This window comes from Scyliorhinus torazame, chromosome 14 (assembly GCF_047496885.1).
Source record: "Scyliorhinus torazame isolate Kashiwa2021f chromosome 14, sScyTor2.1, whole genome shotgun sequence".
NCBI classification, from domain to species: Eukaryota; Metazoa; Chordata; class Chondrichthyes; order Carcharhiniformes; family Scyliorhinidae; genus Scyliorhinus; species Scyliorhinus torazame.
Window position 1 is genome coordinate 91,474,997 of NC_092720.1, and position 22,894 is coordinate 91,497,890.

General features: G+C 45.3%; 1 protein-coding gene across 6 annotated transcripts in view; it reads left to right on the forward strand.

Moving 5' to 3' along the window:
- The window catches only part of LOC140389878 (uncharacterized), a 148,980-nt gene that overhangs the window by 62,877 nt on the left and 63,209 nt on the right, over window positions 1-22,894 (forward strand). For 3 of the 6 annotated variants that reach the window (XM_072474476.1, XM_072474479.1, XM_072474480.1), the window contains exons 2-12: window positions 4,259-4,290; window positions 9,503-9,538; window positions 10,643-10,687; window positions 11,446-11,493; window positions 13,527-13,574; window positions 15,893-15,937; window positions 19,231-19,274; window positions 19,439-19,494; window positions 19,589-19,806; window positions 21,160-21,413; window positions 21,613-21,738. In XM_072474476.1, the coding sequence (XP_072330577.1) occupies window positions 4,259-4,290; window positions 9,503-9,538; window positions 10,643-10,687; window positions 11,446-11,493; window positions 13,527-13,574; window positions 15,893-15,937; window positions 19,231-19,274; window positions 19,439-19,494; window positions 19,589-19,806; window positions 21,160-21,413; window positions 21,613-21,738 (952 nt within the window). Of the gene's footprint in view, window positions 1-4,258; window positions 4,291-9,502; window positions 9,539-10,642; window positions 10,688-11,445; window positions 11,494-13,526; window positions 13,575-15,892; window positions 15,938-17,574; window positions 17,617-19,230; window positions 19,275-19,438; window positions 19,495-19,588; window positions 19,807-21,159; window positions 21,414-21,612; window positions 21,739-22,894 lie in introns of those variants that run through there. The other 3 variants (XM_072474478.1, XM_072474482.1, XM_072474481.1) reach the window with 3 other exon arrangements.

Genomic DNA, 22,894 nt, shown 5'->3' on the forward strand with positions numbered 1-22,894 from the left:
AATACTTATGAGGTTAGTGCAAAGGTGAAATGCCAGAGATTATCACCTTGAAGAAGACAGCCTCAGAAGTTCGCCGTCAACTGTTCTGAGAGCGACGACCTCCAGACCATCTGACTTATTGTCCATTGTTCATATTAAATTTGTTTTGAACTTGTTGGGGACATTCAATTTAAGGGGGGAGTTTTTATGTTGTGTTTTGGAGGTGCGAGACTAGGAGCATGGTTATGGTGTTCGGGCGGGAAAGTGTAGCTGAATCCACAAAAGATCAGTCATGATCTCGTTGATGCTTACACCAAGTGGCCACAGGTTGATGTGATGAAATGGCGGAGCAGGCTCGAAGGGCTCCTAGCTCTTATGTTCTTATGGAGGTTTAAAACAACGGAGCTTTATTTCCAATGTGTTATCTCTCACATGGACGTTCTTCTCTCTGTTTCCCACGCTAGGACTTGCAACATCACTTCTGGTGAATATATTAATACAACAGAGCTTCACTAGAGCTAATAAAATTTCATGCAAATGCAAAACAATCCATCACTGATCTTGTGATGGACGGAAGGTCATTGATGAAACAGCCGAAGATGGTTGGACCTAGAAATCTACCTTTAACTGCTGTATAGACCAGCACATATAAACAACTGGAACAATGGAGGTTTTTGTGTTTCAGCAGTGTTGAGAAGCACAGAACATCACTCCCTATTAAGCTCCACCCATTCTAACACTACACCGTATTTTGGAAAATTAGCTATAACTTTTGGGTTCTTATATTTCATACTCTTATATCAGACTAGGTATAAGATGCATTGTCCAGGGATATCTGAAATCAAATTTTCAGAGTAGTAACGACAATGTATTGTGTAATGCTTGATTTGTCAGTGGGTCTACACTTAAATCTACATAGCTTGGCCTAGAAATTTGTATGTTGCCATTTTTGGAAGCAGGAGATCAGGGTGCAGTGCCTGCAACTAAATGATCATGCCCAAAGCTCCCCCAAAATTGAGTGTTCAGCTACATTTCCTTGGAGCCAGCAAAACCTTGAAGGTTGTGCTACTGTAATGCCTCAGGTAAGTGAAGAAAGGTCAGTGAGCAGGCCAGGAAGGTTGGGAAGTTGGGCTGGGTGGTAGCGAAGATCAAAGCTGTTGGAGTGGTGATTTGGAAGGGGGGGGGGGATGAGGGTGTAGGAGCAGTAACTGGGAAAGCTTTAGATGAGCATTGAAACATTTGTCGTCAGTTCAGTACCTGATGAGTGCATGCTGTGGCAATCAAACATGGGTCTTTTAAGACATACAATTTGAATGAATGATACTGTTCTCTAAATGTTCCCGACATGTGCTCCTGCGACCAGTGGATCCACTGTATCCAAGGTAGCAGGTAGCATACTTCATATCTACATATGCTTCCTGCAAACTATATTGGGAGCTCAGAAAACCAGTTATGAAAAATGTGTGCTGCGCAACCAAATTTCTAGGGCTTGCTTAGCAAAGCACTAAGTCACTGCTTAGTTATTGTCAAATTACTCACATTAAATATATATTTATTAACTAACTAATGCACATTTCAAGCAGTATATCTAGTCCAGTTTGTGATTCTTTTCCTGATATGAACAAAATCATAATTCCCTTCTTGTGACAAGGAATAATCCTTCTTTTTGACCATGTAACGGACTGACTTGAGTCAGTTAATGAAATAAATTCAAATTTTTGTTCCTCATTCTTTTGCTGGATGTCAGTATAATTATTGGCTCCCTGGTTTTTCTTTGTCTTCATAGAAAAATTGCTGCTCCATTTTTTCAGACTCCAGTGTCTCCTCAAGATGTAACTGTTATTTTCACTGTGTGTCACTTTGGTGTTTCATGCTGTTATAAATTACGCTAATTTGGTCGAACGGAACTTAAATATTGTTGAAGAGAGAGATATGTTGCTGAAACTTTTCATCTTGCAATCATCACGACAAACACAAGAATGCCAAATTTCAAACAATCAAAATAATTTGTGCTAAGGAGAAAAGGGTGCTGATTGGTTGGCACATCAACTCTGATTGGCCAAGGCATTGCCATGGAGAAAGCAACTGGGAACTATAGACTCCCCAAGCTACTGGTAATTCAAAACCGGTACAAGGCTTGAACAAGTACCTTTTGTTTACAGATAACAGGTCTGCACCTAGGAATGTATTTTGCTTTTAGTAAGTGTACATGAGCCACGTTTTAAGTTTGACTGATTCTCTTAAATCTTAAAACCTCAAATTACCCTGGAAAGGCAAAGCATCTCTAAAATTTGAATAAATTAAGCAAGCTGTCTCACACTGCTTCAATGCAGTGGCTACGCAAGTGGTATTTTCCGCTAACAGGTTACTGCTGTCAGCCCAAAACAATGTTCTGCCTATCATCCAATAGTAGAGCAATGTCGTGTATGCATTTCAGTGCTGGTGCGATGCAAGCAAGGTAGGCAATACATCTGAGTAATTGGCTGATTGAAACAAACAGTCGGCGGGATTCTCCCAACGGGCGGCTAAGTGCCACACCGGAGTAAAAACGGGAGTGTTTTACTCCGGCGTCAGCGCCTGTTCCTGGACCCCATTCTGCGGCCCACAGGGAGCTAGTATGGCGCTGGAGTGGCCTTCGCCGCCCTAGCTGCCGATCCCGGCCTGAACCCGGCGCCGCATGGTCCGCGCATGCACAGTTGGGCTGGCGCCAACTAGCGCATGCGCAGTGACCTTCTTCCCCGCACCGGCCCCGACGGCAAATGGTGCAGGGCTACAGGAGCCAGCGCGGAGGAAAGGAGACCGGGGGGGCAGAGAGGCTGGCCCGCTGATCCGTGGGTCCCGATCGCGGGCCAGGCCACGACGGAGGCCCCTGCCGGAGTCGGACCCCCCCCCCCCCCCCCCCCCCCACAGGCCGCCCCCGGACCCTTCAACGCCGAGGTCCCGCCGGCTCAGAGCAGGTTAGAACGGCACCGGCGGGACTCGGCTTTTTGTTGACGGCCGCTCGGCCCATCCGGCTTGGAGAATCGGCGCGCCGGCCCGTGCCAGAGAGTTGGCACATACCCCAACCTGTGCCGTGCCGACCATGCCGGCGCCGATTCTCCGTATTGCAGAGAATTGTGTCCCGGCAGCGTGGCGCAATTCAAGCGGCGTGGCGCCGATCCTCCGACCCGGCGGGGGGTCAGAGAATTCCGCCCAGTATGTTTTTTCAATGCTTTGACAATGGGTCATCCAGACTCGAAACGTTAGCTCCCTTCTCTCTCCACAGATGCTGTCAGACCTGCTGAGGTTGTCCAATATTTTCTGTTTTTGTTTCAGATTCCAGCATCCGCAATAATGAGCTTTTATCAGTATGTTCTTCCGGTTGCTCCTAATAAATAGGTAGAGTACACACTGCACTCAACCAACATACGCTTACAAAACCCAAAACTAACTTCTGCTGTTGGATATGATTCAGCAATGGGCAGCACTTTCTGAACAATTCTGAGTGCACTAATAGGCAATAATCTGTCTCATTTACACTTGCTAGAAGTGAAATACAGGGGCCCATTATTTGCAAACAAAAGGAATATGTTAAAACCTTGTGCTTTTTTTGAATCACCCAGGTGCTTGGGGAGCCGAAAGATCCCCATTGTTTCCTCCATGGCAATGCCACGGCCAGTCAGAGAAAACGTTTCAACCATCCACCTTTTTTCCTGGACTATAAATTGTTGTGATTGTTTTAAATTTGGCATTCTTGCATTTGTCCTGATGGGTGGAAGATGTAAGGCATCGGCTACATGGCCCCTTTTCAGCAATAACATAATTTGTTGTGGTCTATTCCTTTCTATATTCTGGGTCTTAGCTATTCAGAATCACAGATTTAGTCAAATTTCTAGTTATATATATGATTAGTTTAAAAAAGTACGTCATGCAGTAGCAATTTAATAACTATCTGCCAGTTGGTTGTTAATATAACAGAGACCCCGGTGTTAATGGGGAAGGTGGTGGGTTGTAGGGGATTTAAAAATCAGGGCATTACAGTAAGTTTTCATTTTCACATAAGCATTTTTTCTGTGCTACTGGATGATTGAAAGTTGGCATTTTTTTGTTCTGTGATAGTGCAAAGCATAAATGTTATGTACAGTGTTGTATTTGCAGCGGTTGAAATTTGTTTTTCGCATTACTTCAGTTATGAAAGCTAAGCTGTTTTAAAGGTAATGGGACTATCTCAAATACTGACACAAAACTTCAGCCAAATGAGTCAGACCTGACCTGTAACTGTTCTTTAATTTTCTTACAGTGAAGAGAAAACTCCACTGAAGGACTTAAAAGGTAACTTCATGGCTTTATTGACATTTCTGACTTTTTTATCCATTCTTGAACCTATTTGCTTTGCATGCGGCCTGGCAAAAATGCAAAGTATTAAAGCCTTCAAAATATGTCAATATTGATATATTGAAACTAGATAGTGTTTTCTGTGCAAATTACCTCTCCGTTGTTCTCTTAAAAGGAGATCACAATACTTTCTCCCTGTTAAGACAATAGAACTTGGACAGTATTTTGTAACACAAAGTGTCTGATCTGGCGTCTCCGTTTCTGCGACTAAGTGGCGGTTCGAATGGGGAATCCGCGGGAGGTTTACGTCAAAAAAATCAGCGCAAACCCCTCACCGATTCCAGTACCAATGAGAGGCCAGCACCGGCGCCAATTGGAACTCCCACCTCCCGCACCGAAAATGGCCGGGTCCCGGGCCGCGCATGCGCACAGCTGACGACCTGCAGTGGCCGCGCCATACAACATGGTGCCAGCCGTGCGCAGACCCAACCTGCCATCCGCGACCTCACAGCCCACGCCCTGGCCACTCCCCACCAGTCCCCCCCCAGCCCTTGCAGAAGTCGACACCAGGCCAGCGGCACGGATTTCTGCCGAGTGTGGCAGCACTGGACACAGTCCGCAGCTACCATGCCGAGTTCATGATTTGTATGACCACACGTGGTCCGTGCCGTCGGGAACTCGGCCCATTGGAGGCGGAGCATCGCGAGTGGGCTGGCCGGTGAGGCGCCAATGGCATTGTGACTACTCACGGCGCACGTCACGATGATGCCATTTTGGAGGGGGTGGAGCATGGCTGACTGACGTCAAACCGGCGCCTGCCCAGGCCCAGATTTCAGCGTCACAGTCCATTCTTTGCCCAACTGCCGAACACGATTTCGACGTCGGGCAACAGAGAGTCCCGCCCTCTATCCTTTTGGATCTTCTTCGCAAGATTCTGTGGTGGCATAGATTTTGGGAGTGTCATGCAGGTATCCCAGAATGATAGTCATGCAATTAATGGGAGCAGGTAATCTGGGCCTGTCTGCGGATTTGAGCATTGCCCAAAACCCAAAGTCATCCAGATTCTGAAGCATGTTTGATATTCAGCTATGGAGATGGAGCTTGGTTAAATTGGTTTGTCCCTTTACCACTGCTGAGGTATTTCCTCTGAGACATGGTTTTAACAGACCTTAGCTGTAATCAATGAGAGGGCACCTGCCAATATTTTTCTGTATGAAAGGAGTTGTATGAGTGAACATTGTTTTTAGTTAGACAGATGATTAGCTTTTTGTTTTTAACTGAATATCAAACTCCTGCAGCAGGAGGCCCTTCAGCAGCATTTATGTAGTGCCTGTAGCAAAGGAAAACATAACTTAAAAAAAAAATTAATTCCAGGGATGTGGGTGTCACTGGCTAGGCCTGATGTGGAGATGCCGGCGTTGGACTGGGGTGAGCACAGTAAGAAGTCTCACAAGTAGGCTTACATTAACACTGCAATCAAGTTACTGTGAAAAGCCCGCAGTCGCCACACTCCAGCTCCTTTTCGGATACACGGAGGGGGGAATTCCAGAATGTCCAATTCACCTAACAAGCACGACTTTCAGGACTTGTGGGAGGAAACTGGAGCATCCGGAGGAACCCCATGCAGACACACGGAGAATGTGCAGACTCCTTACAGTGACCCAAGCCGGGAATCGAACCAGGATCCCTAATGCTGTGAAGCAAAAGTGCTAGCCACTGTGCTACTGTGCCAGCCATGGAAGTGTGATAACTTGATAAGAACAACACCTTGAGCCCAGGGGGTGAGAGAGGCCGACGTCCTGGCCTTTGCCTCCCTGGTACCCAGAGACGGATCTTACTACGATGGAGGGACTCGGAACCCCTGAAGTCAGGGGTATGGGTTAGCGACACGGCGGGGACTTGAGGGGTTCATTGCAGGGTTTTGCTCGAAGGTGGCAGCCGTTCATCGACTTCTTTTGAGAAAAATTAAGCTGTCAGCAGGGGGAGGGGGGAAAAGGGAAGGGAGAGACATGTAAGGACAGGAGAACCAACGGAGGAGTGTCTGGGGAAGGTGGCACTGTTTGTGTAGCCATGTTGGTTGGTCTTTGTGCTCGTGGGGTTTGTTGGTTATATTGTTGTGTTTTTGTTTTTGTTGAAACTTGATGTTGAAAATTGTTTAAATTATAAATGCCTCAACAAAATATTTTCTAAAAACGAGACCAACACCTTGGGCGTGATTCTTCAGAACAATTTCTAAGTGTGGACTCATGGTAGTCTGGAGAGGGTGCCACACGGGATGGGCCGGTGCCGTCAGCTGGAGGACCTGCAGGAGAATGGACATGTGGTCAGTGGGAGGGGTGGGTCAGTAAGGCAATAACAACTCACATTGGACAGGTCCTCCGGGTGGAGCCCGGTGGTTCCTCACCTCTGCGGCGTCCGCCAGCCATTTGTGTTGGTGACCGCCCTGTCCTCGACCACACCGGTCACCTCCATGGCACGCTCCTCGATGGTGGTGAGGATTCTGATGTCTGCCACCCCTTCGCCAGTTTGGGCCCTCTCCGGGAGATTGTGGGAGAGTTTTTCCTGAGGAGACACAGAGGGCATCGTTCGCCACATGCGTGGTTCACAGTGGTGGGAGGGAGGTGTGAAGGGAGGGTTGGGCGGGGGTGTTGAAGGGGGAGGGGGTCGAGGAAGGGTTAGGGGGATTGAAGGGGGAGGGATAGTGGAGGGAGGGTTGGGCGTTGCATGGAGAGTTGGGGGTGGATGCTGGTGTGGGGGAGGAAAGATCTCGGAGTGCTCTTCAAAGAGGCCGGGGATGATCGACTGCCCTAGGAAGTAGCTGTCGCGCGCACTCCCTGGGAAGCGGGCACACACTTGCATTATCTTCATCTGGTGGTCGCACATGAGTTGTATGTTGAGGGAGTGGAACCCCTTTCAGTTAAATAGGGCACACCCAGATGGCTCGGTGAACGCAGGCCGACATCTATTACTCCCTGGACCTGGGGCACCCCGGCTATGACAGTGAAACCTGTTGCCGGGCGTATTGCTGGGCTTGGTCCATGTCAAAGATGATGTAGTTTTCTACCTGGGCATACAGGGCATCCGTTACCTGTTAGATGCACCTGCGGGCTGTGGCCTGCGAGATACCACATAGGTCCCCTCTTGAGCCCTGGAATGATCCGGAGGCGTAAAAGTTCAGGGCTACAGTGACCTTGACGACCACCGGGACCGGGTGTCCTCCTCCTCCATGTGGTGTCAAGTCCGCACCATCCCCTTCTTGAGGCGGAGCCTCCTGCGGCACGCACTGACTGTCATCTGTTCAAAGGACCAGCTACGCCTGTACACCCTGGGCCATTGTGGGACTCTCTCTGTGGGTCCCCCTCTGGCCTGATGGGCGGCTGGGTCCTCTAGGTGTGGGGTGGGCTCCGGCACATGGGCCACTGCCTCGAGCATCTGCAGACGCTGCTGCTGTCACTATCACCGGCGTCTGGCCGCCCGGACTACCATTAGCACCATTAGGGCAAGTTCTGTATCCAATACCCCTGCCATAGTGTTCAACATATGTAAGGAATTGGGAGATGTGTTAGACTCACAAGCAGCGGTGGCTCCCACCCCAGGACCCTCCAATCTCCCATTAACCCCCCCCACCCCCCACACACCCACCCAGAACGCCCTGCCCACACACTCCCATCCACAGCGGGGGCCCCCCCTCCCAGACCCTGTACCCTGGACACCCACTCACAGCATCACCTGGTCCTTGCACTGGTCCCCTCCCGATGGCACTCACCCACCCTCCAGTCGTGGGCATGTCCCCGAAGCTGTATCCCACCCATTGGTGTTCGACTGCTGCATGTGTGGTGTTTCCTCCCGCAGTTTTCAGGCAGTGTCCAGGCATCACGGTCTAATTGGGATGCTAGGCAATGACTACCAGATGCTATATGGCCCGCCCACACACGGGAATCCACTTGGGTTGTATGAAGTGCTCACTTAACCACGATTGCCAATTCCCTATTAGCAATAGCCTTCAGCCGCACAGCCAGAGGCCTCAGCAGTCGGTGGGGGTTATGGGTGGTCGGTGGGGCAGATGGGGAGGGGCAAAGGTTGCTGCCGGAATGGGTAAACAAGATCTAGGATTGGCATGATGGTGATGTGAGCGGTTGCCCCCTCCCAGCGCCACCCACCTTCCCATTGCGACCCACCCTTGCGGTGGGTCCCTCACCCCCGCCGAGCACTGGGGTTGCAAGTCCAGCACCCCCGGGCTTTTTGCCTGTGAGCAAAGACGGCTACTCACCTCTTTGAATCCCCAAGAAGCCCTTCGGCCATGTTCCGGTTTTTAAAAAGGAGTACTAATCGGCGCCAGTGTGACCACTTGCTGGGGAGGCCGATGAATGACAGGAGGCCGTTGGATATGGGGGGGCTCCTGTTAATTTTATGGAATAAGGCTAAAGTGGTGATAATTGTTTTCTCGCCACGCTGCAGCAAGGTCCCGATTTAGCCTATGGGAGCGGGCCGGCTGCATCGCAAACTGTTTGGTGCCTGGCGCAGTTCTCGTTTTCTGCCTCTCCCGCTATTCACCGTCCTCATTTTGCTTGAGCGAGGGCGCAAACAAGGCCGGAGAATCGCGCCCCTTATCTCAACAGTTTGAATAGGTCAGGTGGTAGAAAATGTGACCTGGTGGGAAGACTTCAAGATGAAACGCAAGGTGTTACCACCCATCAGCCATGTTTCAGCCAAAGGCCGGATCATCCATGACAAGTTCAGAGCTGGCAAAGACCTTCTTCATGAGCGAACAGACATTCTGAAAGTAGAAAATTGAAGGATTCATTGTCAGAGTGCACGGCATCCTTGGTGGGTGGGGTGAATGGGATAGGAAGAGGGTTGGGGAGGTTAGCCTCCAGCAAGCGCAATGAGCAGGAAAGATGCCAAGTAAGGATGATCGAATGGTTTAGATTTGTGTTATTGAAAAGCATCATTATGTAAGAATATAACTTCATTTCAGAGGTATCCAGGAGATTTGTGCAGCAGTTACACAGACTTAGCTGCATACATTTACCAGACTTTATGTTGGCTTAGCAAGGAGAATGAGCAATCTACCACTTGTGTCGATTAACAGAATCTTTTATTGTTATGGTTCTGGGGATCTTACATATGAGGGACTAACATAGTGTATCCCCTTAATTGTTGTTGCTGTGTCTCCTATTACTGTTGTTCTTTTCTTCCCATTGTACAGAGGAAAATCCAGATAATTCTGAAAATTCAGAGTCAGGTCAGTAATGTTCCATTCCTCACATTCTTTACTGCCATCAGTTGAAAACCTCATTTTCCATTCATGCTGTGCAGAAATATACTTAATGGGTGGAATTTAATCCCTGACCCCTCCGCAGGAGTTTGGAGGCAGAAGGATTGGCTGTATGATTGGACAGGAGGGTGTGGGGGCGGAAACCCCACTGCCTTCCCATGTACCTCCAAATAAGTCTAGGGTAAGAAGGTTTGCTGGTGCCCTACCCTCCTCCAGGCCAATTGAGGCTCGTAAGTGGTTACTTAAGGACCACATCCCACCTCTGCAATCAGTGGAGGCAGGGGGTTCACGATGCAGGGAGACCACTCAGCAAACCAGCAGCCTACTGGGAAGGGGGGGGAGGTGCAGGGGCAGGCCCTCATTCACAGACACTCTGCCCAATTGAGGGACCTAGCATTGGGAAGGGATTGTGATTTAAATCTCTATTTTTATTCTTTATTTGATATTTTACTATCCTAAATATTCAAGTTGCTCATCCTGTAATACGTGTCACAAATTCCTCAAGCTTTTCCACATATTTATCAGCCTCTAAACCTTGGGGCCCAAAACACTAATTCGAACCTGGGTGGAAATTGGATGTAATGCCTGACAAGGACAGACATGTACCCCAAGACCAGAACAACAACCCAAACTCTGGGGAGTGTGGAGGAAGACTAAACATGCACCCACACCTTTACGTAAAGGTAGGCTCTTGGGTCTGCTGCGACCGCAAGAGAAAGCCAATTGATCAATAAGGTAATTGATCCCAGAACCGGATCTTAGGAGTAACCTTTAAGTAGTTGACCTTCCCATTTTTGTGCTGTCCCGGCGAACTGATCATGGCACCATTGAGTTCCCATTGCTATCCCCTTACATGCATAGCGGAGCAGACTCGATGAGCCTTATGGCTACCAGTTTTGACTATGGATATAAAGCTGTCTGACAATTTGAGAAGGACTTTGGACATTAGCGGACTTGGGGCCCACCCCACTGCCTTTGTATCCGCAAAGTAACTCAATCAGAATTTTGAACTTTTGACCTGTAAAAGAGTTTCATGGATGTTTTCTCTTTTCCCCTTTTTTAACGTGCAAGGTTCTGATGATGAAGGTTCTTCAGTTTCAGAAAAAAGTGGTTCTGGTAAGCGGAGAGACTCTTCCTTTCTTTCCTGTACTTATGTACACTTAACAATAGTTTTCAATATTTAGTTTTCTGAACTTCGTGGTACTGTGTAGAAAATATATACATTTATTTCAGCATACCAAGCTGATCAGGTAATGTTGAGATAGAATGGCTACTAATTAACACTATAACCCCTGTTTTATGGGCGGAATTTTAGGAAAAGGTGACGAGCTGTTCATAAGTTCATTGACTTTGACGAGCCAGGACGTTCCCGCTGGTGGATGTGGTTGTAAAATTCTGTCCGATGAATAAAACATACACAATTCCGTGCAAAACAACCAACCGTTCCCCAAAAAATGTCTGAAATTTCTTAACTGGCTTACTCGTATTAGTACTGCAGAGAGTTTTAAGTAGTACGTGAAATATTACATTTTTTAATGTAAGTATGTATTTTGTGGTTAATAGTATCCTGTTCCATGATATAAATGTTAATTGTCATTTTTTTTTACATAACGTTCTAAATGTCACTTAATAAGAACATGAAGGTTCCGGCTCATCTGAGACAGAATTAGATAATGCACACCTGCATAACATTGCTCTATAATTTTGTACATTATTTTTTTCAACGTGTAAAACTACAACAATTACCATTAGCATTGCAAATATTTAATTGTGTATGGATATACTACTCTGTAAATTAATCCTGTTCGATCCTGTGAGTGTTTATTAATGATCATAAAAGTAAAGCATTAACATGAGATACCTTTGATGTTTAGATGCTGATGAAAAAACTGCTGCCGATGGCCAGCCAAATGATAATCCAGGTATTAACCATACAAATATATTTATTGCAGTATTTTTGTAAGGCAAGAATTGTATAATTTCCAACAAAATATCTGAGTCGTGATCGCTGTGACATTATGGGAAATGTACAGATGACAATGTCATATCATAGTTAACCACTAGATGGAGCTAGATGCAGGCCTATATAACAATGATAATAATAATCGCTTATTGTCACAAGTAGGCTTCAATGAAGTTACTGTGAAAAGCCCCTAGTCACCACATTCCAGCACCTGTTCGGGAGGCCGGTACGGGAATTGAACCTGCGCTGCTGGCATTGTTCTGCATTACAAGCCAGCTATTTAGCCCACTGTGCTAAACCAGCCCGAAGGCAGTGACTCAGATCGCTGGGAAAGAGCTGGAGAGGAGAGCTAGACAGAGCAATGATAGAGAGTTCCGTACAGTATTAGATAGAGTGTTGAGACTAGTGTAGTTGAGTATAGATTGTAGATTAGATAGATTGCAGATTAGATTATTGTTTACTTTAGGAGTAAGTGGTCAAGTTTAATTTAAGTAGTGTAAATAAATGTTAGCTTTGTTTATGAACTTAGCTTCTGTGGTCTTCGTGAACACCACAACATTCATCCTGAGAACAAGAATCACAAATAACACCACAATCGCCAAATGATTATCGCATGAACATTGGCAACTTTGGTAGCAGTATTATAGTGGCAAACATTTACCCAATGGCTACCTAGGCCTCATCTGTCAGATCACATAAGCTTTAAACATCCCATAGTTTGGGTGAAGACGAGTGAGTGGGGTTTTTCTTTTTGCAACGGGCAGCTACTGGGAGAATGAAGAGATGTGTGATGTGCAGCCATCCACGCTCCACAGGTTGCATTGTTTTGCCTTGCCTCCAGTGCAACTGTCCCTGATATTCCCCCTCCCCCACTCGCCAATGTTTTATTTGCAGCTTTGGCTCTGTCCTCCCTAATCACGCCATCAAATGCAGATTAATTGGATATTTATGCCATTGCTGTTTTGTTGTGCAGGAAAGGGCTGCCGCATACACCCACAGCTGAAGCCCTTCATTGGTGTTCATTTTATATAAAACATTCTCAGACATTTCTGAGAGAGGTGACAAAACACTACACAAATGCACACCTTTCTTTTTAATCGTCTTGTTAGGTGTGTTGTATTGGTTGATTAAATGTTATTGGTAAGTTACTTAAACCCCTTGACCTCTCTATAGTGTGATCTCAGTATTTACCAAAAGGCAAAATTCAATCGGGTTAAATCTTCAGAAGGTTTCTCCCAATCATCCTCTGTAAAATAAAATGCTGTAAAAACTGCGCTTGCATTTTCTTTGGGTTCTCCATGGGCCTTCCACTGAAGCTATAGCAGACAGAGGGAAGGACTGCTGCAGAAATTCATCTCCAACGTTGCTGTTGCCGTTGCATTCACTTCAAAAAATAAATAACTTCATCTGATTATTCTCTGCCTATTGAATGCAATTTTAATTAAATAAATTTGGAATAAAAACCGAGCATCCTTAATGGAACTATTAACCGTTGGAATGTTGTAGAACATATCTGGCTCACCATTGTCCATCAGGGTCAGAAATCTGCTGTCTTGACCAGGTCTGGCTTATATGTGACTCCACAGTAATGTGGTTGACTCTTAACTGCATTCCGAAATGGTCTAGCAAGCCACCCAATTATATTGAAGGAAACCGTACACTACCACATTTTCAAGGATAATTAGAGGTGAGTGATAAATGCTGGCCTCGCCAGCAATATCTCATCCCATGAATGAATTGAAGAACACAAATAAATTATATATTAATAAACACAAAAACTAAAGAACTGTGATAAAGAAATGGACCATTTGAATCATCAACTTTGCCTCTTTCTCTCTCTAGAGAGAGAGAGCAATTTTTGCTTTAATTAAACAAACTGCATGTTAATTTTGAATATGAGGAAATGTTAAACGGACACTGGAGTTGTAGCAATTTATGCTGTTTAATTTAATAAATGTGTGACTGAAATCAGCCTTTCTAATAATGTTTCAGCTACAGAACAAGCTGCTGATGGCCCCTACTTGCAAAGTCCAGCACCAGGTAATTGAAAATTTCACTCAGCTGCATTGAAGCCGACAAGTTCAATATGAAAAATGTGCATAACTGCAAAAACCCACTGACATTAAAATCAAGTAAAATCAAATGATAAAGCACATAAAATTACAACTTTTAATAAATATGTGGCTGCTTGTGAACTTCTTTCTGGATTCACTCACAACCGTGACATTTTATGATTGAAGCATTGGATAGCCAAATAGATTGGTAAATGGTAAGTTACCTAGAAGCTAAATGAGCATATCCACACCCGGTTTAGCTCTTTCCTTCTCTCATTTGAGTGCGACACGACCATGTTGAGGGCAGATACATTTGACGTATAGTATTGTGCACGAAGAGGGTGGGAAATCATAAATTGCTCAACTCACTTTCTATTTGTTCGGCAACTTAAATTCCTCACTTGCTTTTCTGCTGGTGACACTCTTGAATACAAAGCATAATTCTAAATTAGGGTGCCAGTCTGGCAATGCCAAGTTTCCCAGGTGCCAGGGGGTGCGCCATGATACCATCCTGTCCTGACCCTGACCGCCCGGGGGTCTCTAATGGCCTGAGAGACCCCACCCAGGTGCCATTACGAATAGTCCACATTTGTGTGGACCAGAATTAAACAGGGCCCTGGCGAGGTCTCCGAGGTGCAGCCGTTGGATACCGGGCGCCGGGTAAATCCGGCATCTGGGTATTTGCCTCATTTAAATATTCAAATCTGGACCTCGCCCAGCGAGTGAGAGATCCAGATCACACCGGCTGAGCGAGTCACGTGACTTACGAATGCCCTGGTGCGCAGCCCGATTTTGGGCACTCGCGTGATTCGAGGACATTGAATCGCTCCCTAGGAGTCAAAAGGCATGGCTGAGGTATAACTGAACACTTTAGATCATTCTTCATTAAAGAGGGTACTCTCAATTCAGCACCACAGGAGAAAGTAGTAATAATATTGGATAGGATAAAAATAGATAGAGGTTGTACTTAAAAGGGTGTTTGTCTCCAAACTAGAAAAGTCACCCAGTGGAATGGCATTCTAGGTTACTCAGGGAAATAAGGGTGGAAATTGCACAGGCCCTGGCCATAATCATCCAACTGCTCCTGAAAAGACAAGTGGTGCCAGAGGCCTGGAGGATTGAAAATGTCAATTACCCTGTTTAAAAACAGAGAGAGAGATAAACTTGGCAACTACAAACTAGTCAGCAAAACATGGTGGCGGGGAAACCTTAGACAATAATCTGGGACAAAATTAATGAGCATGTCTAAAAGTATGGGTTCGTTAAAGGCAATTTGCATTTGGCTAACTTGATCCAGTTTATTGATAAAGTAGTGGATTGAAGAGGATGTTCAAAATCGTGAATAGTAACACAAATTTCAGGTGATTGGCAAAAGAACCAATGGCGACATGGGGAAACATTTTTTACACAGCGAGTCATTGTGATCTGGACTGCACTGCCTTAGGAAGTGGTTGAAGCAGATTCACCTACAGCATTCGCAAGAGAATTGAATAAATACTTTTGAGGAAAAAATGCAGGACTATGGAGAAAGAGCAGGCTAATTAAGTAGTTCTACCAAAGAACCAGTACTGGCGTAATGGGCTGAATGGTCTCCTTCTGTGCTATATCACTCTTATGATTTACAACACCCGATCAAGGAGCATGTTGTATCTCCAGCAGTATCAGCAGAGGGCTCTAAGCCCAATTGGAATGCTCAGACTGGTGCTATAAAAACTTCCAATACACAAGAGGACATTGTCAGGACAACAAGAATCCCAGATGGCTCCTGCTGAAACACTGTAAAAGTCAAGCGCACTTACTTCTTCCCCAGGTTAAGAGTTTAAAAATCACACACAGTGCTTCAGCACTAAGACAAAGAACAGTAGGGGCGAAAAAGAACAATAACATCACTCACACGGAGACAAAGTAGATTAATAATTGACCACGATACTCTTGAACTGTCTAGTACATTTTTTGGGATTGTATGTAAGAAAGCAGCATCACAGTAAAAAGGCAGAGATGTTACTTGAAGAACTGTAAATGACCGCTTACTGAGGACCACACAACCCAAAGGGTTTTGTTAAAAGACCAACAAGGACTTAGCTGAATATCTCTTGCATCAGTAGCCAGGTATTACCGGTGTAGTTGGGAAGTGCCCTCTGGCATGTTCGCATGTTAAAATACAATGGAGAAAATTGAGCTTTGCAATATATTGAGCTTGGGAGTAATCGCTGGTGTCAAGAGGGACAAAGTGGAAATGTTATGCTGTTACATGCTCTTATATAGGGAAGGAAATATTATTAAAGGCTACAATCTATTTTCCAGGAGCCTGCAGCACTGAAGAGACAACAATAAATCCACCAGACACAGGTCAATTTATTTTTAAATTGATTAACAATTAATAATGTCTAGAATCTTTTAAAAATTCTCTTCAGAAAACTTGTTTAAAATGGTGATCAGGATTACCACATTGTACGGTAATCTTTTCGATGCATTCTCATATTTACAACTAATATGATTATTTTCACATAATTTAATATATTACAACAGAGCACATATTGACCAACTATGCTACCTACATTTTAAAATGCTTCACTTTGTATCTTTAACATCTAGACTTCTGTGATATTGATATGTTTCTATTCTAAATGGTTAGCATTCTAATAGTTTTCTTTTGCTGCATGCAGACAATAGTTTGAAGTACTGGTGAGCTTGAAGGTGAGAAGTGCGTTGACTTCAGCGGGATGGCGACGTAACTGAACTCTGCTGCCTTTCCGTCCCCATCAGAATTCATTTCCCGGCAGTAAGGCCTATGATCGACCTTACCGCCCCACCGCTAATTGAGGCCCTTAAGTAACCAATTATTAACTACTGAAGGACCTCATCCCACCGCTGCTGGGATTAACACCGTGGTGGGCCTTTTACTGTGCAGGCGGGTAACAGGTGACCTCTGCGGGCCACTTGTCATGTCGGGTGGGGGTGTGGGACAGCAGCCTCCCCGATGGCACTGCTGAGAGCAAGAGCTGCCAGCCTCTGATATCATTATCCACAGAATTTGGATATTTTCTATGGTTTCTTTCAACAAGAATATTGGAGGAATGAGAGTAACTACCGGTAAATAATCTCATGAAATGGTTCTAAACATGGGGCGGGATTCTCCGACCCCCCGCCGAGTCGGAGAATCGCCGGCGGCTGGCATGAATCCCACCCCCGCCGGTTGCCGAATTCATTCTCCGGCACCGGATATTCGGCGGGTGCAGGAATCACGCCAGTTGGCGAGCCCCCCTCCCCCCCCCGGCAATTCTCCGGCCCACGATGGGCCAAAGTCCCGCTGCTGGAATGCCAGTCCCGCCGGCGAGAATCAAACCACCTCTCTTACCGGCGGGACCAGGCGGCGCGGGCGGGGTCCTGGGGGGGGCATGTGGCGATCTGGCCCCGGGGGGTGCCCCCACGGTGGCCTGGCCCGTGATCGGGGCCCATCGATCCGCGGGCTGGCCTGTGCCGTGGGGGCACTCTTTTCCCTCCGCCTCGGCCACAGCCTTCACCATGGCCAACGCGGAAGAGACACCCCCGCCTGCGCATTCATGGGGATGACGTCAGCAGCTGCTGACGCTCTTGCGCATGTGCGGACTTCCGCCGGCCGGCGAAGCCCTTTCGGCCCCGGCTGATGTGGCGTCAAAGGCCTTTCCCGCTGGCCGACGGCGCGCCAACCACTCCGGTGCGAGCCTAGCCCCTCAAGGTGAGAGCTTGGCCCCTAAAGGTGCAGAGAAATCCGCACCTTTGGGGCGGCCCGACGCCGGAGTGGTTCCCGCAAATCCATCCCGCCGGGACCCCCGCCCGCCGGGTAGAGGAGAATCCCGGACATGTTATTTTTCCAGCTCCACTTTGTAATCTTCAACAATGGAAGCGCATGTCTTAGAATTTTATCCATTTCCCTCTGACATTCTAATCAGTGTTTGGAATTGGCACCTTTAATTACTTCCTCATCCAGTTTCCTTGTTTTCTAGTTTGAAGAAGAACAATGAGATAGATTCTTCCCAAGATGCTAGGTAGTTGTATTTCTTTTTGAGTATTGTGTAATGTGATTGGGTACAGTTTCACACATCCTTCTCCTACCTTATCCAAAATGGTCAGTTTTCGTGGTCAAGCTCGGGATATTGAGTGTCAGCAACCTGTTTGACTGTGGGAGCATTCACAGTTGAGCTGACACCGGCAATTGGCGGTATAATACCATCAATTTAAACATTGATTTAAAATCAAATCTCCTGCATAGATGAATGGCAATAAGCTGTCTACATTTTACTAGCTGTTAAGAATTTTTAGTGGAGATCGTTCAGAGCCCCAATTGTTTCTTTCCTCTGGTATTTGCATATACAATATTGTGATTATATTGTGAGAAGCTGCTCAACTGCAGGTCCTGGTCCTACTTGGAAATTGCTGTTGCATATTTTACACGCATGTGCAGGCGTTTGTGTTTGCCTGGCACCTTTTTGTGTTGTTTGATAACAGCTCTCACTGGTTTGCGGATTTCTGTGTGCATTCCAAAGATAAGAATAATAACCTTGCAGTGATTTAAGTGCCAAAGTGAATAATACCCTGCTACACTTAAGACAGCGATGGTGCTGTGTCAGAAATGTATCGAAGAGTTCAAGTTTTAAAGAGGTGGAGGAATTCAAAACATTTCCAACAGATATACCCTTTCTGTCTAAACTGAGCTCATTTGGAAGTTAGTCCAGCATTTTGTGACAGGTGTTACATATTGTTGTTAACTTGCTTTTAACTTGACTTGCTTTTTCACAGAAGCTCTCCTGACATGTCTGGTTTTAAAACTTCTGTCCTTGTACATTCTGCAAAAAAGAATGCTCAAGAGGAAAGAGATGTTTTCTGCACTTTGTTCCTCTGCCTAGTGCTGCTACCCACCCCACCCCAAGCAATGCAATACCTAGCACTTAAAGTGCCTTCACTGGCTGCTGGCTCTTTACAATGGGGCTGTCGTGCCTGTGGCAGATGTGCATGGAGTGCTGGTAAATTATGTAAATAGTCAGATTACACCTTAACTCGCAGGATTAGCTCATTTGTGCACAGGGGCACCTGGCGGGTTACATTATAAGCCTCACGGCGGCTGTTGAATTGTAAAGCTGCCAGTATGCAGTAACCATGCTGATTACGCGTAGTTCCATTCCAAGCACTCACACCATGATGAATGGGGTTCTTGATAGAAGTCTTTTACGATTTTCATGGGCATAGAGAGCTTGGATCTCAGAACATTTCTCTTGTGGGCACAGGATTTAGAGGCCAGTTGACGCAGTTTAAAGTTACGTTTGTCAAAGGAAAACAAGAAATGTAGACATCTCTTTAGTAAGAGAGTGGTAGAATTGTAGAGCAGATCACAAGTCAGAACAGAGGAGCATGGCAGGTCTTAATAAAGCATTAGATTAACTCCTATCAGGGAACAGGGTTGTTAGTACTGGAATCGCAATAAACAACCTGGTGTGAAGTTTGTAAAGGGAAATTAGATGGGCAAGTACTCTTATATCTGAGACGTGACCATGGTAATATAAGAAAAGTAATAGTTTAACCTTTCATTTAATTAAAACTGTATCACAAATCTTTAGAACCTGTCACTTTGAATTTTGTTCTAACAATAAGTCTTTCTCTCATAGATTTATACGTCAAGCCATCATGTCCTCGTTGTAACTGTCAGACGGTGAGAAACTTTATTTTTAATCATTTCTAATATAAATATACTTTAGGTGATTTAGCAGGCTAGAAATAATGAGGTACATAGTAAATTGGGGTATAAATATAATAAGGACAGGCAGACATCTGAAATATTGCAGTCAATTCCACTAAAACTTCTCTTTTAAATAGCAGAATCACAATTTTGAACAAGTAGCACCCAGACAGATCTCAAAGGAACGTTTTTGGTAGGTATTTTTCATTTGCTTTGTAAACCTAATTCGTACACCGGTCTGTCTCAAAGCAATTATAATTAATTTTTAAAATCTTTTTAATACACAGTTTGAAGTTGGATCATGAAGGAAGCTATCAGTGTGTTGCTACTGGTCTAGTCTTTGAAGTGACAGACAAAGTTGAGATAATTTACTCAGTTCTGTCTTGGTATAAATATGCCGCATTTCTGGAGAACAAATGGAAACTTTGCGGCCCACTGTTTGATGTGAAGAGTGATCCAGCCTTACTAAAGAGAATTAACTTCCCTCATTCCCTCTGCTTGGCAGGTGAGGTCTTTTCTTTTGCACACAATTGTCGCCGTGTAATTTTTATTGCCTTTTGAACATCCTCCTTTTATTGTTGGTCTTCACGCCATCCTCCACTAGGTGGCACAATAAACTCAGTTACATTCCATATATATTCGATAGTCAGGCAACAGCAGTTCACAATTTGTGTGCGTGTGTGCGCTCATTGCCTCATTAGTTTCTTTTGTTACTGTCAGTTGGACTTATTTTAAAACAACTTTATTTTATTTTTCTTTCCTCACTCCATAAAGAAAGATAATTTCATATTTTTCTCTCCTTTAAGTTCCCTGTACAGTTCTTTGATAAGGAGATCAAACCTGTGGCCTGTTCTTAAGATCTCTTAAAGCGCAGGGGCTGGATTCTCCATTATTGGGACTGTGTCCCCAGGCTGGCGTCAAAACAGTAGAGTTTTAATCCAGAAAACCTTGGATCAAAGGGACACGAATTCCCAGCCCTGTAGGGACTAGCAGGGACCCCGAGTAGATCTCGCAACTTTTGCTGTGGAGACGGACCCCCGCACTTCTGGGTCAGAGTCCGCTCATGCGCACAGCGGCGGCTTCCAGCGGCCATGCCGTGCTGCACGACGGACCGCGAAAAAGAGACCTCCCGGTCAGCTGCGCGCCCGACCCTCAACTCCCACACTCGCATTCCCCAGCCGCCTATAAGGCATCCCCTTGCCTCTGATCGGCCCGTCCTTGACCAGGGCAGCCACCGACTGAGTCCGCAAACGCCACATGAGTATCCCGACCGGCTGGAGCACATTAGTTCCACGTCGTTGGGACTTTGGCCGGTCGGGGGCACTGAATGGCTGAGCGGGCCTCTGGCAATGGCCCCAGGTAGGTCCCAGGCGGCGTGGCGTACTCCCCAAGTTCGGGGCCCGCAGAATTGGTGAACCAGCACCGGTCCTGATTTCTTGCAGGAACATGGATTCTCCGCCTCCGCGCCAGTCGCGATTTCGGCACAAGTTGCGGAGAATCCAGCCCCTGAAGCTCGGAAGGATCTCAACTTGCTATTACATCTAATTGTCACATGGAGTCACTTTATTAGAGTCGATGTCAGCACTACATTCGCAAGTGGGCTGATTTAGCTCAGTTGGCTGGACACCTGGATTACGCTGCACAGGAAGGCTAACAGCGTGGGTTCAATTCCCGTACTGGCTGAAGTTGTTCATTAAGGACACCTTGCCCCTCGCTGTGGGAGTGGTGATCCTCGGGTTAAATCAGTCAGCTCCCCCCACAAAGGGGAAAGCGGCTTATGGTTACTATGGCAACTTTTAACTATTTTCACAAAATAAGCAAATGTTTTATCTTTACAAATTTGTGACCCATCCTACAGATCATTCGCCTAATTTACAATTTGGAATTTTACACATAAAGAACAAGAAATCCGAAATAGAGCCAACCACTGACCATTCAACAACACATGTTCAATGGAGCGTGAGTTCCTTGTCACCAGTTGGGCCAATCTTTCAGACCACCTCTGAAGCCATTCAACATCACGGCGTTGTGCTGATTTACAAAGTCATTAACAACCACCAGTCCTTATTATTTCATGTATATATGGCAACAAACAATGACTCTGTTATTAAGGTACAAACTATTCTATCTGTACTCATTTAGATTACAGTGATGGTTTATTTTCTTGTCCAAGTTGCACCTTATGATACGCTACGATTATTATTTTGTTTGTGTTTGAATAGATTGTTCAGCTGATTGTTGGTGCAAAAGAAATGTTAATTTTTTTATAAGTCAGATTTCCACATGAATGTATGCGCTTGTTCATTTTCAGGACATTACAAAGGCTGAAAAACAGAAATCTGTAAAAATTGTTAAACCTACCCCATGCCACAAAAAGCTGATTATTGGAAAAACATATCGACTTCTGAGTGACCCGCAAGCTGAGATAATTCCTGGGGTATGTTGGAATAAACAATTGTTGATTTATTTCTGCTGCGTGCATGTAAAGCTTTCTATTTCTATCTATATTTTACAAATAAGCTTAAAAAACACTTCAAGGTGATGATACTTTCCAGAATTAGAAGCTTAAAAAAAAATGCTACAATCCTTGTGATTTTATATCATCCTAAATATCCTCTTGGACCCGATGAGCTGCAACTGACTCTTGGAATCTGCTAAATGTGGTGGGACCTAGAGTGGGACTTATCTATCTAAATGAACCATACAGTCCAATGTTTGCAGTGGTTGTAACAATACTCATTTTTAAAGTGCAGCTGCTGCAGTTTTGGAAAAGTACTATCTTGCTTTGGCAAAGGAGGTAGAAAGAATTAAAAGAACATAATTTTTGTTACCTCAGGACATCGCAAAGCTTTTCATAGAAAAAGTATTACTTTTGAAGTGTGGTAGCTGCTTTGAAATCAGCAAGGTCCCGCAAACAACAGTGAGATAAATGACCAAATAGACTTTTCTAGTGTCTTTGGGTAAGGGATAATATTTGCCAGGACACCAAGAGTGCCCTGCTCGTCTCTGAATAGTGATGTGAGATCTTCAATGGCCATAGGTGAGGGCAGATAGAGCATCAGTGCCTCTGCAAGTGCCGCAGTCCCTGTGTGTTGAACTGGACTGTCAGCCTGGAGAATATGCTCAGGTCCTGGATCCATAACCATTTGGTTTGGAAATGAGAGTGCTACCACTGAGCACAGTTGTTTGCAGATAATCCATCAGCATTATGGACATTAGACAGTTTATTATTTGGTAATGTGCAAGCAAAGATCAGTTTTTTGCAAGTTATAAAAAACATCACTTTCCTCTATAATTAGATATTATGTGAAGCTCATAAATGGGCCAACATTGTAAAATGAGTCGTGGCGATTTGGAACGTGTTGCAAGTTGGATTGGATTTGTTTATTATCACGTGTACCGAGGTACAGTGAAAAGTATTTTTCTGCGAGCAGCTCAACAGATCATTAAGTACATGAGAAGAAAAGGAAATAAAAGAAAATACATAATAGGGCAACACAACATATACAATGTAACTACATAAGCACTGGCATCGGATGAAGCATACAGGGTGTAGTGTTAATGAAGTCAGTCCATAAGAGGGTCATTTAGGA